At 41.6% G+C, this 16,524-nt stretch overlaps 3 protein-coding genes across 4 annotated transcripts; 2 read left to right on the top strand and 1 right to left on the bottom strand.

The window, feature by feature from the left end:
- The first annotated feature begins 47 nt into the window (after window positions 1-47).
- Window positions 48-1,632, top strand: LOC135934977 (calcium load-activated calcium channel). The gene is made up of 6 exons (XM_065477002.1): window positions 48-173; window positions 297-416; window positions 472-549; window positions 636-810; window positions 863-1,007; window positions 1,167-1,632. Exons 2-6 carry the CDS (start codon window positions 356-358, stop codon window positions 1,257-1,259), a joined length of 552 nt encoding a protein of 183 aa, XP_065333074.1. The 5' UTR covers window positions 48-173; window positions 297-355; the 3' UTR covers window positions 1,260-1,632.
- LOC135934978 (probable 18S rRNA (guanine-N(7))-methyltransferase) lies at window positions 1,124-2,876 on the bottom strand. Its single transcript, XM_065477005.1, has 6 exons — window positions 2,682-2,876; window positions 2,577-2,614; window positions 2,345-2,523; window positions 1,916-2,109; window positions 1,618-1,859; window positions 1,124-1,415 (listed from the first exon to the last, which is right to left on the bottom strand). The coding sequence occupies exons 1-6, from the start codon at window positions 2,718-2,720 to the stop codon at window positions 1,265-1,267; spliced, it is 843 nt and encodes a 280-aa protein (XP_065333077.1). The 5' UTR covers window positions 2,721-2,876; the 3' UTR covers window positions 1,124-1,264.
- A 224-nt stretch (window positions 2,877-3,100) lies between these two features.
- LOC135934973 (WSCD family member AAEL009094-like) lies at window positions 3,101-16,306 on the top strand. Of its 2 annotated transcripts, none has more exons than XM_065476995.1 (6): window positions 3,101-3,254; window positions 11,432-11,567; window positions 12,159-12,316; window positions 12,565-12,790; window positions 13,949-14,200; window positions 14,494-16,306. In XM_065476995.1, exons 2-6 carry the CDS (start codon window positions 11,489-11,491, stop codon window positions 14,835-14,837), a joined length of 1,059 nt encoding a protein of 352 aa, XP_065333067.1. In that variant the 5' UTR covers window positions 3,101-3,254; window positions 11,432-11,488; the 3' UTR covers window positions 14,838-16,306. The 2 variants fall into 2 exon arrangements, with proteins under 2 accessions (XP_065333067.1, XP_065333068.1); XM_065476996.1 differs by lacking the exon at window positions 3,101-3,254 and adding an exon at window positions 10,367-10,564.
- The last annotated feature ends 218 nt before the right edge of the window (window positions 16,307-16,524 follow it).

Below are 16,524 nucleotides of genomic sequence, written 5' to 3' on the forward strand. Positions count from 1 at the left end.
GTGGCACACGATGTTTCTTGTTTCCTTCACCTTAACTGGTTAATTAAACCGGTAATTTTATTCTTGAGGCAAAAATATTTTATAGAACCGGTTTTTCAACACATGCAAAACTGAATTACGAGCAGCAGCTGATATAACCAAAACCTTCTTCACTGACGTGACTGACTTGTCAGGTATTATATTATTTTTCCTTAAAATCTGTTAGCTTGTAATTTATGAAACCACTACTTACATACATATCCATCCAGGATGTACGAAAATCCTATAATATTTATCCTATAATTTTTCTCTTTCAGGCCTTACCAAAAATTAACTCCGTGCCCTCTGTGCTTAGGAACAGACCAAAAACAGCACTATGTGGGAGGATACAATTTTGATTGTTTTCATTTCTATTTTCACTGCTCTTCTTGGAGAAGGTATTTGACCAGTTGAAATATTAATCTGTGAATTAAACAAATTTTTGTTTATCAGGTTTCACCTGGTATATGGTTTACAGAACTGAAAAGTACCAAAAGCTAAAGGCTGAAGTTGAAAGGCAGAGCAAAAAGTGTAAGCATTATTAAATAACTAAAAAACAATTGCATTTGCGATGATTCCCAACTCAATTTAACAATTCACTTACTTGCCTTCTGCAGTGGAGAAACGAAAGGAAGCTCATGGAGACTCCATTGACAAGCAGCAGAAGAAGAAAATTGAAAGAGACGAGGAAAAGCTGAAAAACAACAACCGGGATTTGTCTCTTGTGAAAATGAAGTCTGTGCTCTTCATCGGCTTTGCTTTCACTGCCCTACTCAGCATGTTCAATTCTGTGTAAGATTGCAATCAGCCTGACCAAGATTGTTCATTGAATATTCCCTTTCAGGTTTGATGGCAGAGTTGTAGCTAAGCTTCCATTCACTCCGATCTCATGGCTGCAAGGTTTGAGCCACAGAAATCTCTCTGGTGATGACTACACTGACTGCTCATTCATTTTCATTTACATCCTCTGCACCATGTCCATCAGACAGGTACGTTATATTAAATTCGCATCACCCAAATGGCTGGATCAAAAATATTTTCCATTTTTTTTTTTTACGAAACTTAAGCTGCAATATTGTCAATATTAAATGAAAAACAGGTTGACTGGACTTTCTTATTTTTGTTATTATAAACAAATATTTTTACAGAACATCCAAAAGTTGCTGGGCTTTGCCCCATCAAGGACCGCGTCTAAGCTAAGCGGCAACATGTTCGGAGCGCCTCCACAGCAGCTTCGATAAGGAATTCAGAACTTTCCACACCTCCTGCGTGCTGAATATTTGGAGTCGTTTGCGGTTTGTTTTCCTTGTCGCCTGCGGCGCTCCTTTTTCTCCTGAACCCAGTCTCTCGAGTTTTTCAGCCCCTTTCGTTGAAACCTCTGCGGTTTGCCACGAACTCTGGAATATTAAATTTGTCATTGTTAAGTTTTTTAAGAACATTATTTATGCTTCAACGTGTAATTGAGGAGTTTCATTCATTACTTGCTTGATACATTTTGTTTTAAAAATTTGTAATGTAGCTCAACCCTCATTAAAGCTAGTTTACATTTTAACCTGTACAGATTAAAATTGACAGCTGCCACATACAATAAAATCTTACCTTTCACTAGAATAACCGACTTGGTCTTCTTCTTGTTCACTTGCTCCTGTTCCAAGAGCTTGCGGCAAAGCTTGGGCACCGCCAGTCATTAAAACCAAAAAGACCTTTTTCGCTTTGGTCGAGTGAGGAAAGTCGATGACCAAGCCACCAAAAAATCCAGCCCTCGTGGCTTGAGCCATCACAAGTTCTGTTTGCTGATTATTCTCTGGGTAGAACTGCAACACTGCTCTTGAGCCTCGACTCTGTTCCAATTGATTGATTTAATTCAACGCAACAGTTATTTTTGACAAAAAATTACCAATGAAGCATATAAAGAGGAGAAAAATGCAAGCAGTCTTTTCGCAGGTTTGTGTCCAGCTTTATCAGCATTGCAGAGCCACTGCAGAGCACTGATGCTGATGGCTCCATCGAAAGCACCAGCTCTGAAGGGCAGTCCTTGGCCCAGGTCACCAAGGAGAAGGTCACCTTCTACTTCTCTATCTCTAGCAACATCTGCAAAAAGCAAGTATTTTTTTTTATGAAAAATAGCTGTTGGTTCATGCAAAAGTGGATTGATGTATTTATTTTGCAATAAACTCGAGTATTAATTTAAAGATGGAATAAATAAGATTAATATAAATTGTATGAGAGTTGAGCCCTCATCAAACCATATTCCAAAAGAACATAATCAGAATTCACCACAAGCATGACAAGTATAATTATGTAGTTTAGAAAATTTTATGTATACCGAGCATAGCTTTGGAGATATCTACTCCAACCCAGGTGTGGCCGTGTTCTTCGAGGACAGATCCACTCAAACCAGATCCACAACCCAAGTCTAAAAGGAGGCAATGTCTGTCTTCAGGTAAGGCCATCAGCTCCACGGCCCTTTCAGACATGGTCAGCTGAATATCAATCATTCTGGAACTGAAGCAAAAATTTAATGATCTTTCGTTCAATCAACAGGACAACCAGTTTACTTTGAAGTGTACTTCCGAGACTCATCCACTCCATAGAACTGTTAACAAAAAATGAAAATTGATTCAAATAATGTATTCCACGAAAATAAATATTTTAAGTCATACGATTTCGGGGGGAGCTAAGTGTTCAGGTCTTCTCGCCATCGTTGAACGTAAACTGAGTCCTAAAATACGCTTTGATAAACTCAAAAGCGAAATAATAGCTCTCCTATGACACAAGCCAACTAAGCATTGTTTTTGTTTGAAGATAAATCCAAATCCATGTGGTCGTGAGAACTTGTGGTGATGATCAGATGAGAGTAAATTTCACCATTGGTTCCCCAAGGAAGGCGGTCGCGATCGATGCAGCCAGTCGGAGATCAGAGCGATTTGAAAAGAAGCGGGAGTGACACTCATTGTTCTGTGATCGAGGCGCCGACGGCCGGGCTCGGAAGTGCGAGGGTGGAGTGCACAGCACGGGGATGCGCACCGTCGGCGCCGCCTTTGCTCTGCTCGGCGCACTCGCACGCACCAGCACAGAATAATTATTATATTGCTCTCCAGCTAGTAGCATTTCTGCTTAGCTCAGGCACGGTCGCCGTACGCCGATTGTCTTCGCTGCAACTGATAAATCACAGAACTGTCGCACCTCAGGCATCAAGGTTTCACACCGCACACTTTTGTAGGATGCTGCTTGAGGTATTTATCAATATAATTTTTTCCCCCTACTTTATTTCCAACTTTGGGCGAAATTCTGTGCGTGGGTGTGATGGATCATTATTATTATCTGGAGAGATGCGCTCGTTGCGCAGAGTGCCGCGCTGCGAAAAGTTTGACGTTCGCACGCAGCACACAAGCACACACGGCTCTAAATTTAAAACTGTTTAGCCTTTGGCTAAATTTCCACAAAGAGATGACATGTGAAGCAAACAATGCAGAGGATATGGATGAGAATAGCTCTGTAGCAGGCCCGGACTGTGGCCAAAATTTTTGTCGAGCTTACCGCAACGGAAAGGGGTGCCAGGCCGCGAAGGGGACGTAAGAAGTGTACTTAACTCTAACCAGGGCTACTTAAATGAGCAATTGGGTCGTTATATGTTTTTTAAAGCATGTTTACATAGAAAGAACAAAAAATTAAAAAAACATCAATAAAAAATTCTTAAACAAGCGTTTGAGTAATATTGCTTGTTCTAGTCTTGTATCCTGAAGAAACTTATTGCGTTTTTCGCATTTCTGTGTGACCGATTACCGAAGGGATCACAAGAAGTTTTGGTTATTTCTCTTAAGGGAAATCAATGAAATTAAATCCCATTTAAACTTGGTGTTTTCTATCTCTATATATCAAAGCATAAATTTTATTGTTAGCTGAACTATATCAAGTATCGTTTTTTTTTGGTGCGGAATGATAGCAGGATTTATTCCAGGTGATGCAAAACACAAATGTTTGAGACCGCATCAGCTTATCACTTGAAGTACGCGAGTCGCATTATTGGTTTCCGGCATTGTGTGTGTCAAGGCACTACAACTCGACGAGAGCCCCTTGTTCTCGGCTGGGTGAGCCTGCCAATATAATGAAGTGCCGAGAGCACTTTTGCAAAAGTGCATTTTTAATACGCGAAAACTTTTCGAATGCGGTGGCGGTGAGAGCGCTGCGCGAAAGGTGTAGGTCCTCTCGAGTTCTCGACAGAAAGGGCGATGGCAGCTCCGGTGGCGGTGCGGCGGCAGATGCTCTTGAATTTCAAGAGCCTTGTTCTTCTATAATAATGTATTTACTCAGTCGGCGCGCGCTGAACGCCGCCGCTTCACCGTCTATGTAGGTGGGCTGTCGTCGCTGCTATTGTGACCTCAAAGGACTGCTTTATCTTATCAAACGTCATCCTCTCCAAGATTTGCAACTTGCAACGGCCAAATATTTGTATTTGCACTACTCAGCGTTTCCGTTAACAAAATTATATTCGACTATTGGTGCCTGAAGAGAAAATAGGATTAAATAGGATTTCTTGACGCATTGCTTATCTTAATTTCTCAATAAATGACTTATGTTGTTTTTCTTATTTATTTTAGATTTCAAAGATTTTCTCGTTTGAAATATTAAGAAATCATTGGCGATGAAGCAACCATCTGGTTCAAAGAGTTGAGCTGCGTGATGAAATTCTAATAGGTCCAAGCCAATATCATAAAATACAGTTGCTGAACATGATTATTTAAAATATAACAAAGCAATTAAGTAAAAAATAAAATGGAAAGCAGCTTTTATCTAAACATAAAAAAGTTTACGTTTTATTAATTACCTATGAGCATTTGATTCAGCATTTTTACAGAAAAATATTTATAAATTTTCAAATTAACGTTACTTTTCCACCACCGCTTTTTTATCAGAGCAATATAGCACAGCATGGTGCATGAGTATTCCTTAATTAGTGTGACGTTCATGAGGTGGCAATCAATCGTTTAAACACTTCGAGATACTGTATATAGTAGAATGAAGTCATTCTCGCGTTATGGCACCTAAATAACACGCTTCCCCCTCTGATAAAAAGGCACTTTCTCAGAACCGGTGTGTATTTAGAGCGCTCAACAAATTGCAAGGGAATGACTCTTTTGCGATCAGAGGCACCGTTCGCGGGGGCAATTAAAAGCAAGCAGCACGCAAGCAGATTATCGAGATCAGGCGACAGGTGCACGAATCCAACCGATTTGCCTTTAAACGTAGCTTCCTGCCGTTTTTCTCCACGACGACGATAGCGCGCGAGGTACCGAAACACGCGTTACGGTTTTAAATGAATGAGCCGCCGCCCTGCTGATAGTCAAAAGCGCGTGAGGTGCGATTTTTCCATCACTCACACTCTGAGAAACGGCGCCTGTTTGCTCGTCTCGGAAAAAAACACGCTCACTCTGAGCAAATATTTTGCCGGGGCGCCGTTGCCGGTAAACGAGAATTGGCGGAGGAGAGCTGCCTTTGTTTCGCCCCCGGATGTCTATATACCTGAAAGAGCGAGCAAACGAGTGATTGCGGAAGCCGGCTGCTGCTTTCGCATTCGAATCTGCTTCTCGTCTCTCCGATGTTTCGCAAAAAGAGAGCACACCAACACTCGAACAATGCCATTAAAGTATTGAATAATCGATGGGCGCTGGCTTTCGCTACAAACAGGGAAACAGTTTTCTACCGACAAAGCTGTGAAGAGGAAGACTGTTTTTGTTCCATTTGGGTTTTTATGAAATGGAAAAGTGGATATCGGACCCTGCTATGGATTAAAGCATGGAATTTTAAACGGATTTAAGACAAATTTAAACAGGTTTAGATATATGTTATTAACCCATTTCTTCGAGTATTTGCCAATTAAATCGAACTTAAGGTGGAACATGGTTTTAGTTTTTGTCTCTGAAATAGATGGGTGACGTAGCAAATTTCGACAGTCTGAGGGAAATTTTTAGACTTGGAAATCTTATTCCATCAACATTTTCACAAGCATTAGTCAGAAAAATGTTTAGAGCAAGATGTAAGTGATTTTTTTGCGATTACGGTTTCATTTAAAAGGTTTTAGACGGGTTTTTAGCTCTATAATTTCAGTTTCAGATGGTTTTCAGTACGACTCAAGTCTGTAAATAGCAAAACGAATGCTCAAAGAAAATCAGAAACACACTATGAAATTGTTAATTGACTTAAATTACCAACTCTCCTACATTAAAGCAGTTTCTTCCACATTAAGCGTGAATCGTTTAAGGTCACCCACGAAATATTGAACAAATTTTTTGCTTTTTATCCCTGTCCGAGGACTGGGAAGGGTTCTTGCTTTATTAAAAAAACATAATTAATCTTGATTACAAATAATGCGTGCATAAATTAAGCTGCTAATGAATAGCAGATGAATTTGTAATGAATGGTTAAAGCAAAATTTAATTATTATAAATGGAGATTTGATATTATGCCAAATAATTCCTAATTTTCTACAAAATCAAGCTTCCCGCTGTTGATTGTAAGTCAATTTTTACTAAATTATTAAAAAAAAAACTATAGATAAGATCTGAAAATAGGCACTGCTATAATGCCAAACTATAGCAAACACAGTCGGCAAAATCGGCTGGTCAATTGTTATGGTTACTTGCATCGAGCCATAAAGCGTCGCCGAAATATTTTTCACTTTGACCTCCATTCTCGGATGTAGGTATTGGATTCGCCGGCGGCAGCGTGGCATCCGCTACTATATGGAGATTTGGAGGCTGAACTGGGATACTTTATTGAACGGATGGGTATGCGCTGATAACTCGCAAATCGCGCGCGTCCCTTAAGTCCACCTCCGACTTTTACATCCAGCAGCCAGCCAGCTAGCTGCGACATTGCAGCCTGGCCGAATATCTATTATGTAACGCCTCTGCTCGCGCTGGCACCCTTCCACCAATATATTACATTTTTTGCGCCGTCGTGTCCTCACGTATTGAAATTGGAACAAAATTTATTGCTGGATCTCTTCTGCATATTCAGCTGATTTAATTTATGTCCTTTGCGAGCAAGGAGAGGACTGAATATATATACAATTTTACTCGTACAGTGGTTTTCAAATCGTGTTTGTTAAGTTTGACCGTTGCTTCCGTTTGCTCCATCCATATTCTATATTAGTTGTTGAATTCACAAAACCATTTCTGGTTTTCACCAACATTAATGTAATTGATTAGCCGCTTGTTTTCACAAAGCTAGGAATACTCAAGTTGTTGATCACTGTCTATACGTCTTGGTCCAATTTACTTTTTATAACTTTAACTAGCAAATTTAAGGAGAGGAAAATGATTCACATCGCGTCACCAAGGGAGTCGATGTTATTTTTGTTTGTATCGTTTGTGTAACGTTTATTCTCACTGATTCCTTGATTTAACCACTTTGGAACAATGTTCGGTCTAAAAAATTGATAAATTACGGGTTTACGCTGCAAATAGATGGCATGAGAAATGCTCTTTTGTGAGACGCAATCATTTTCCTGCAAATAAATTTGCAAAATTTAAATAGAACCTTTAAAAATATTTGTTTTTTAAAATACCTAATTTTAAAGTTCTAATTTCTAATGATCGATAAAATATAAGTATTATTGAACAGTTGAGAGAAGGAAATGAGATAAGTCCTAAAATTTGAACGATTTGAACTATCCCGGACGTTACTATATATGCGAGAGTTGAAGCGAGATCAAAACGTTGCACTTTGAGCATTCGTGTCAAGAGTCCCGAAATGCTTGCACACTAGATGAAATTATACTGACTTTATTTTCGCGAGTGGCATAGTAGCTGTAACGACCCAAACTTAGGGCGTGTGCAACGCAAAGAGCCGCTTTGTAGGCGCGATCGACACACACGATAACATAATAGTATACAATTCGGTGAACAGCAGCAGCAGCAGCAGTCGTGGCAGCCGGGCGTGAAGAAAGTCATCATGCAAAAGGTTATCGGAATCAGACGCACCTGAAAAAATAAATAAAAAGGCTGAGCTGCTCAGGCTGAAGTGGCAGCAGCGCGTCGTTTATCTCGCTCAGTGAGCACATTGCCGCCGCAGACTCATCACAGCCTCCGTCGTTTTTTTTTACTATTGCCAATCACACGGCAGATGTCGCGCCGCAGGCGCAGGTGCTGCAATTAAGAGAGGCCTTTTTCATTTCAGCCTCGAGTAAACACGCCCGCTGAAAACGCAAACATTTTCGCGTCGGGAAATAAAAAAAAACGAGAGGGAAAAAATAATAATCGACTGGCTCCCTTTCAACTTTCAGGCAGACGGGCATGCTTTCGCGACGCAACGAGTGTGTTTCCACAGCTCGGTATTTGCATTCACGATAATTATTCTGTCGGCGGCGGTGGTGGACGGTGTTTAAATAATCGTCAGCGCACACGGGCACATGTTTAAGTTGCCTTTGAACAATATACACACAGCACGCCCGCCTGAAATATCGATTTTGCAGAGAAGCACTCTCTCTCTCTCTCTCTCTCTCTCTCTCTCTCTCTCTCTCTCTCTCTCTCTCTCTCTCTCTCTCTCTCTCTCTCTCTCTCTCTCTCTCTCTCTCTCTCTCTCTCCCTCTCCCGCCAGTGCCAGGGTAGAAGAGCCTTTGCTGTGAATGTTGGTTGCCATGACGACCAATATTGCATTTGCTATCTACGGGCTGTGTGTGAGTGTGGAACAACGCTGATTTCGTTTTGCTCTTTCTGTCTGTGTGCCGAAACCCAAACAAGATGAAAGCGCGCACACACTGCCAGCAGTAAAACGCTGCTACCTACACGACTTGTTGGAAATGTATGGAGATTAAAAATCGGAAATCAGACTAAACTTGAACTCAACGCCAGAGAGAATTAACACATCAGCTTTACAATAATATGAAAAATTAGATATTCAAACAGGATTCTAAATCATGGATAAAAGTTAAATAAGCTTTGTTGGTTTTAGCATAATAAAAATTCACTATCGGTTCACCTTATTTTAACTCTAAAAGAATAATATAACGGTTTTAATAGGATCTATCTGTTTAAATTAATATACATTATTGCTAATCACAATTTCATGATTGGCTTTTTCTTGCACTAACATTTCCGTTAGTAATATCAAAATAATGAAAATATCAATAAATTATTTAACCAGCATGAACCACGAATGATTAATATTCTATTTTTAAAGAAATAAAAAAAATGAAAATGGCTCTCCTCTGTGTGGATATTTAACAGGATGGGCGTTTAAAAGCGAACAGTTGAACAGAAAAATTATCTCGCCGGTTCTCGTTCCGGACAGCAGCTGTTTCGGCCCCCACGGGAATTTACCTGGAAAACGAAATCCACAACGCAGAATTAACTGCAGAGGATTTTGAATATCCTGCCGTTTAAAAAGATTAAAGCCACTCATTGCTGGACACAATAAAAATTAGAGCATAAATTGATGAAATCCTGTGAAACCCCTGCAATCTCCTCCAAAGTGACAAAATTGGAGCAATTGTTTCAGAGAGTGAAATATGTATGTTTTTTAATCTCATCAATTCCATGCATGAATCAAAATAATTATGTGGGAGGCCTACGCGGCTTTATATTAAAAGTATTTTTGTGGCTGCACAGTGTTTTTTCAATGCGAACAAGAATGCAGGGATTTAGATGTAAGCGAATCCTCTCGTTGGCCTTCAAAAATCCTGTTTACAAGCTCAAAAGCCGTGTACTATTTTGAAATCCCCAGCGCACGCTGCCGCTGCCATTTGATGCGGAAACTCGAATTTTGAGCCGGTGCGTGGAGCGTTCCGTTCCGAGCAACGCACTTCCCTCCTCGCAGCGGCCGACATGGAGGTTATGCACCCCGCACGACAGCACTGCCGTTTCATTCCATCCCTGCGCAGCTGGTTGCATAAACTAGCGCACTGTGCAGCGCAGACACAGATTTATTGCCGCTTTCAATTTTATTGCGACATGGTTTACAGAGGGTTTACAGGTGTGTGTTTTCCTTGGGCGAAATATGTGCGCATTCACGTTGACAGCACGGTGACATTTTGATAGAGTGCGCGCTGCATAATAAATTCGTTTCGTGAAGCGCGCGGCCGCTGGTGTTTTACACGAATTAGCTCAACTAATATGAGCTGGCTGGTCAACGTGTTGCTCGGCGAGTGGCGAGCAAAAACGATTGAGATTTCGATATATGTATAGCATCCAGCGGCGCCAACAAAATGAATTATTTATTCCAAAGGTTCATGTGTTGCGTGTGGCATATCGTGGCGCGCAGTCTGCGGGTGGCCGCTTGCATTATTTCACTACCTGTTTGTGGATCATTGGACATGACGTTCAAATACGCGGCAGCTTGCTTGCTTGCTTGCTTTCGCCCCGACCCACTGACTGGCTGCCTGCTTGGCTTTTCCGAGGGAAAGATCCCGCTCAAATATTCATGGGCACCGAGTGTGGTAGCTGCGCGTTTCCTCGAGCAGCACTCCCGGAGATAGACGCGCACACACATTCACGTCAGGCCTCGGCGGAAGGGGCGAGGATTTTGCACTGAGCAGAAAAAGGAGGTAAATCCGTTCGGTGGTAAAACATGCGAACGGCAACATTTTTCTATCTGCTCCGATCGCACAGTACGGACTAAAAAAAATGTGGAACTTCCGTACAAAAGAGCAAGGCACGCAATACCAATGTAGCGTATAATTTGAGCAAATGATTATGTTCTCGTGCGGTAGATCATGAATATGCTATCATTCTGGTGAGATCGTCTGACATTTTTCAGAGGGGGCTATATTTTTGGAGCGGTTGATCTTCTGAACTCAATGCCGATCAAACTGCCATTAGCTGCTAGTTTTTTTCCAGGCTTTTCCAGAAGGCAAAAAATAAGCTTTTCTCATTTTGTTTTCACCCTTCAAAGAAAAAAATGGGTGACCTCTCCATTTACTCACAAAAGATCATTAGAGAGGCACGTGCCTGCACTGACAGAGAGGTCATTAGTCGTCCAGCATGCCGTTAATGACGTCGCTTTGCCGCCGCTAAATGCCAATGGATATGTTCGGCCGCAGACAAAAAAAAGCACATGATAATGGCCGGTGGAGGAAAAGGGAGTTAGATAAGGCCGGGGCGCGCGGTATTTCGCTGATCGATCCCAACAGTACGACCCGCGCCCGGCAGCAGTAGCGGCAGATGAAAGGTCTCCCTATCTAATTCTTTCATAATGCACCCCATGCAGATTTCGCCCAGGCTGTCGAGACACCCCCTGCCACGTTGCATGCCGCATCCCTATCTGGGTCAGAAGCATCTCAGCCTCATTTCCCTCAGACCGGTCGTTTCTCGTTTAATTGTGATTACGTCCAGACGACACCCCCGCCCTCACCTCCGACCTCGCCTGCACTTAATTCTACGTGTACACAAATTGCTTCTGTCTTGTGTTGCAGCGGAGTTGAGATGGCGTCGAAGCACAAGGGCCGCCTCTGGCTGCGGGGCTGAATCTGATGGGCCATGGCTGGCCGACCAATTCATCACCCCCTCACCGCGCCTTCGGCATTTATCATTCCTCGCCCTCAAACGCAGGTTATTAACCCTCATAGCCATTAATTTGGCAGATGGAACAGCACGGGGGCTTGCGTCACGTCAAAATAGAACAACGGATGAGATGGCTCGCTAGGGGGACGTAGAAGACAAAGTTAACTCGCTCATCAAGCGGTTGCCGAGCGCGTGGACATAGCAATATTTGTGATCGGAGAAAATAGCAATATTTGTGATTCTTTAAAATCGCAGAAAAAAATGGTTGACCGTCTAAAATTCACAACGCTAAACATGAATGAATAATACAATTCATTCAACAGCACGCACCATAAGAAAAAATATTCATGTAAATTTTTACCAATGAAATATAAAATAAAGCAATTGGAAAGTTTGTTGTAAAATCGAACAACCTATTTATTGTTGTTGTATTATTATTCAATTGGAAAAAATCATATACTGGTTGCTCAAAATACATATCTATCATTGCAGTCATTGTGCAAATTATACATATTTCATTTTATGAGTTTCCATTCAAAACGCATTTCAGTACGACTCGCGTGGCGGAGCGCTGCTCGTTCGCACTGTGCGGTTGAGCCGTTGAGCCGGGAGAATTTATCGGAAAAATTTGATTGGCAGGTCGGAACCGCAACCCTTGGTACTGGCCTGGAGGAATGTTGTGGTGCCGAAGCCGGGTTTGCGCTCTCAGCCTAATTCTCGGAGCATACTTGGCGGGGGTGCTGCTCCTCTCTTCCATATCCCTTGATGTCGACCCACGCCGATATCATTTCTATAAGGTGAGTGCTGCCAAAACACCGGCGCAAACTTTTCTGCTCCTCCACCAACTCTCCTGGGCATCGTTTCTCTCGCAAAATGTAATTCTCCAATAATCCCGGCGCCGTCGTGCCCAATCTCGGCCGAAATGAGAAAAATAATTAGAAAAGTTATGCGTGCTCTCTCTCTCTCTCTCGTGCCCCTCGCCACGGAGAAAATCACAAAGGAAAAGGTCGGTCTACTCTCTTTGTAATCCAGGCCAATATTGCAGGCTGTAATCAACCCCGAGGAGTCAGCAAAAGTGCCGCAGGCCGTCGTGAGCCACCACGATGTGGCGGCCAGCATCAGGAGCGTGGCGGCCGCCTCGTCCAGACGCTCCAAGCTGCGCTGGTGCCAGCAACTGCACTTTCTGGCCAACCCTGGACCAGTTACCGCCCTGGTTTCCTTCCCAGGCAGTGGGAATACGTGGGTCAGATACCTCATCCAACAAGCCACAGGTCAGGAAACGTTTCAATGAAAAGTTGCACGCAAAGTAATTTAAAAAAAGAGTTGTTGCATGCCATGTAAACACAGTGCTTTTATACTATAAACGTGTACTTAAATACAGAGCGCAAAATAGAGTTTAAAATACGAGCAAAAAACTGCAGAAAATCTTACTGGCTCCGTCATTGCTTGCAGAGCGTAGCTTAGGCAACCTGCGAAGCTGCTGTGTATTGCGTTAAGTGAATCTACACGCAGACAATAATATTAGTTTAGAGCGTTTTCAGGGAAGAATTTTTCACTCCTGTCCTGTCCGGTTCCAGTTAATATTTTCCTGAGTTTTCTTGTTCTCAAATGAAAATTTTTAATAGTATTTTCTTGTCGTGTTCTCGTTAAAAATTCACTTTTTCCGGTTTTCGGAAAATCATATGGAAATTCGATTTTTTGCGTAAATTTAACAACGTGCTGTGAAGTAAAAGAATAATCTAAACAGAAACTTGAGACTATTTGAATTAGCACAGAAAAAAGAATGCAAGTATAGCCAAAATTTCGAATATATCCTTCAAATGGGATAATGTTGTGAATCTATTTTAAATTGTCCTGACAATATATGTATTATTATTATTATTGTTGTTTATTCTCACATAATAATATATAATATATTATATTTATAGCCCCGACGGGTTATATTAACAATTTCTTTCAAAGAATAAATATAATTGAAATGTAGGTGTTGCGGGCTGGCCGGGTAGGAAAAAGGAAGTGACTTCTAGAGATAGTCTAAATTTATTACATACTTCGCAATACTAATAATACTAATTTTTAAACTCATTGCCAGCCATAATAATTATTTTGAAATTAAATATAAAGACTCAAAAGAAGGCAAAAAGATGTCAATTAAATAAATAAAAATTACAATTCGAGTAGTTGAAAAAATTAGATGATTTTCATGATTGTATCTGTCTTTTCCTGTCCTGACAAAAATTTCCCGGTCCTATTTCGGATACAATTCAGATTTCCAGTTTTTGGTTTCAATTATTTCCTGTCTTGAAATACGCTCCTAAGCTCATTAAAAATCCTATTGTCCAAACTACGTTTTCTGTACAAAGAAATTAAAACACTGATGTTTTGTCTGCATGTAGCAGCTGAAATGTAATATTTAATTTGCATTTTAGGTGTTTACACCGGGAGCGTTTACAAGGACTACGGTCTGCTGAAAAATGGGTTTCCTGCCGAATCTGTACTGAATGGCTCAGTGGTGGCGGTCAAGACTCATGAAATCGGAGAAGCGGCTCGGATTCCATTTACAAAGGCCGTCCTGCTTGTCAGATCACCAGGCCAGGCAATCCAGGCCGAGTTCAACCGTCAGAGTGGTGGGCACATTGGATTTGCTGCTCCAGACAGATACAGGAGAAACAGGGGAAAATGTGAGCGTGATTTTACTTTTCAACCCTTCCTCTTCCAAGGGAAAGCACTAATTAATACCGTGACGTATAGTCGAAAATCTATTACGTGCCATTTATGTATTAAATAATTTGAAGGAAACGAATTAGCTATATTTCTACCATTATATTTTTAATAATCTTGATAACCCGATAATTAGGGGTCGTAAAACTCTTATTAAAATGTTTCTGGCGATCACGAAAGCTAATTTTGTTCCCATGCCTACTTATACAACATGAACAAAATAAGAGAGAAATAAATCACCACTCAATTTCAGATTGGAGAGATTTTGTGACTGACAAGTTGTCCATGTGGTCCAACACATACAACGACTGGCTGAAGAACTTTCCTGGCCCGAAGCACGTCCTCTTCTACGAGAAACTGGTCTCGGACGTCGAGCGCGAGCTGCGTGCCTTGCTGACCTTCCTCGAGGTGCGGGTGTTGGAGGAGAACCTGACGTGCGCCCTGGAGCGACGTGAGGGCATCTACCGGCGGCGTCGGCGGCCCCTGCCGTTCGACCCGTTCTCGGCGGCCATGAAGGAAGCGCTGCGTGCCGAACAGACCCAAGTGTACTCCGCTCTGGCGGCGGTATCCAACTCGACGGCGCCGCCCATCACCTGAATTGTGATCGCTACAGCTCAATTTCCGCAACATCATGTGCATCATCCCCTCGCTGAAACATGACACTCATTTGTATGCAGAATGCAAAAATAACGCTGTTTCATTGGCTGTTCTCCGCTGACCAAGGAGCCCAGGAGCAGGATTACTTGCTTCCTACGGGCTGGTGATTTTGAGTTGGATTCAAACTCTCCGTTTGACGAATCTCACAACATGGATTTTATTTTCAATATATAATCTCGTCATTTTTACATGATTGATTGCTTCAATTTCATCAAGTCTCTTGAAACTCGATATTTTTCTACAAGAAAAGACACGTTTGTTCCATTTTTCCTGGTGTCCCAGGGAAATTGCGCCTCCCCTAGAGGACTAGAGCAACGTTTTTATTGCTTCTCCTTCAACTTTATGCGTATGAGAGGATAAGCCACAAGGGAGCTGGAAATTTTAAAATGCCATCCTTGCTCCTCAAGAAACTTAATACGACTCCGGGGCAGTTGGCATTTCTGGGCAGTTTATTTCATTTCTTCTACACTTCGCACGCTCTTGCAGCCGAATTTATGACGTCGAGTGAATTACAAATTGAAAATTGCTGCATCTAGGCAAACAGAGAGGCTTTCCACCGTGGTCTCATAGTGCACCTAACTTTTGATGCTCTTATTATTCTTTCATGGTGTGCTGGAGAGCATAAAGGTTCTGTTCAACCATGAGAGCCTCTTTTTACTCGCTCCTTTGTGGCGTCAGCTCCCTCTTTCTCCGCCTCATTCTGTTTTTACTGCTTTTCTTTTCAACACCAGAAAACCAACTTAAGTCCATGAGTTCGCACGGTTGACAATGCAAATGAAAATTTGAACACATTCCACCCCCACCTACGTTCTAATAATTTATTTCGCACTTAACAAAGAGAAACAAAATAAGAGATTGTGTACAATAAGTGTCAAAGAAAGATAAAAGTTTTTATATATGTAAACGACTCGTGTAAACTCTAATAGTGATGTCCTTCGTGTTCTTGTTTGTTGAAACCAGACAGTGCGCAGCTCAAACACTTTTGCTTAATGCTTCAAATCAGAATATCAGTCACTCACGTTTTCCACGACCGCACAACTGTGATGAAAAGTTCACTCGTTATTTGTTGAAGTATTATTTGTAACTATACTTATTTATGTGTTTGTATGGCGAGCAGGGCCCAAGAAAGTGTCTCGTTTATACACAGCAGATTCTCAAGTGGCAATGCTCTCTCAATTTTGTGTTTTCCGCCCGTCCACTTTACTTTACGGAATCTCAAGAGAGCGAGCCTTCCAAATCAATAAAAAGAGCTGAGAACGGGCGGGAGAGGTCATTTTCGACCGGCATTTACGGCGCCGCACTTGAAATAACCATAAAAGAGATGATACCTAAGCCGTGTTCAAATTGGCATTGAAGCAGACATCCTATGGAAAAGATTGCTGATTGGTCAGAAATAAATTGATATCGCACCCATTTATAGCCCTGTCGCAAAAAATGGATTTTATGGGATTGGAACTACCAGGACTCTCTTGAAGTTTCTCGTACAAAATTAATTCATGGTTATTTTTCGCACTGTTTTCACAAAGTCCACAGTACATTATAATATTTATGGCGGCTTTTTATGAAACTACTTTGTGTTCGTGAAATACGCAGTTTGCATTGCAAAGTGTTTGTGAATTGTTTACAT

The sequence above is a fragment of the Cloeon dipterum genome, chromosome 2, assembly GCF_949628265.1.
Source record: "Cloeon dipterum chromosome 2, ieCloDipt1.1, whole genome shotgun sequence".
Classification (NCBI taxonomy): domain Eukaryota; kingdom Metazoa; phylum Arthropoda; class Insecta; order Ephemeroptera; family Baetidae; genus Cloeon; species Cloeon dipterum.

Excerpts from the sequence above, each read along its gene's own strand:
- LOC135934977 (XM_065477002.1), top strand. The coding sequence starts at position 356 with ATGTGGGAGGATACAATTTTGATTGTTTTCATTTCTATTTTCACTGCT. Across the intron at positions 417-471 it reads CACTGCTCTTCTTGGAGAAG|GTTTCACCTGGTATATGGTT; the intron begins GTATTTGACCAG and ends TTTGTTTATCAG. Across the intron at positions 811-862 it reads CTCAGCATGTTCAATTCTGT|GTTTGATGGCAGAGTTGTAG; the intron begins GTAAGATTGCAA and ends ATTCCCTTTCAG.
- LOC135934978 (XM_065477005.1), bottom strand. The coding sequence starts at position 2,720 with ATGGCGAGAAGACCTGAACACTTAGCTCCCCCCGAAATC. Across the intron at positions 2,110-2,344 it reads TATCTCCAAAGCTATGCTCG|ATGTTGCTAGAGATAGAGAA; the intron begins GTATACATAAAA and ends TGCTTTTTGCAG. Across the intron at positions 1,416-1,617 it reads GTCGGTTATTCTAGTGAAAG|AGTTCGTGGCAAACCGCAGA; the intron begins GTAAGATTTTAT and ends TTAATATTCCAG.
- LOC135934973 (XM_065476995.1), top strand. The coding sequence starts at position 11,489 with ATGGGCCATGGCTGGCCGACCAATTCATCACCCCCTCACCGCGCCTTC. Across the intron at positions 12,791-13,948 it reads CCTCATCCAACAAGCCACAG|GTGTTTACACCGGGAGCGTT; the intron begins GTCAGGAAACGT and ends TTTGCATTTTAG. Across the intron at positions 14,201-14,493 it reads CAGGAGAAACAGGGGAAAAT|ATTGGAGAGATTTTGTGACT; the intron begins GTGAGCGTGATT and ends ACTCAATTTCAG.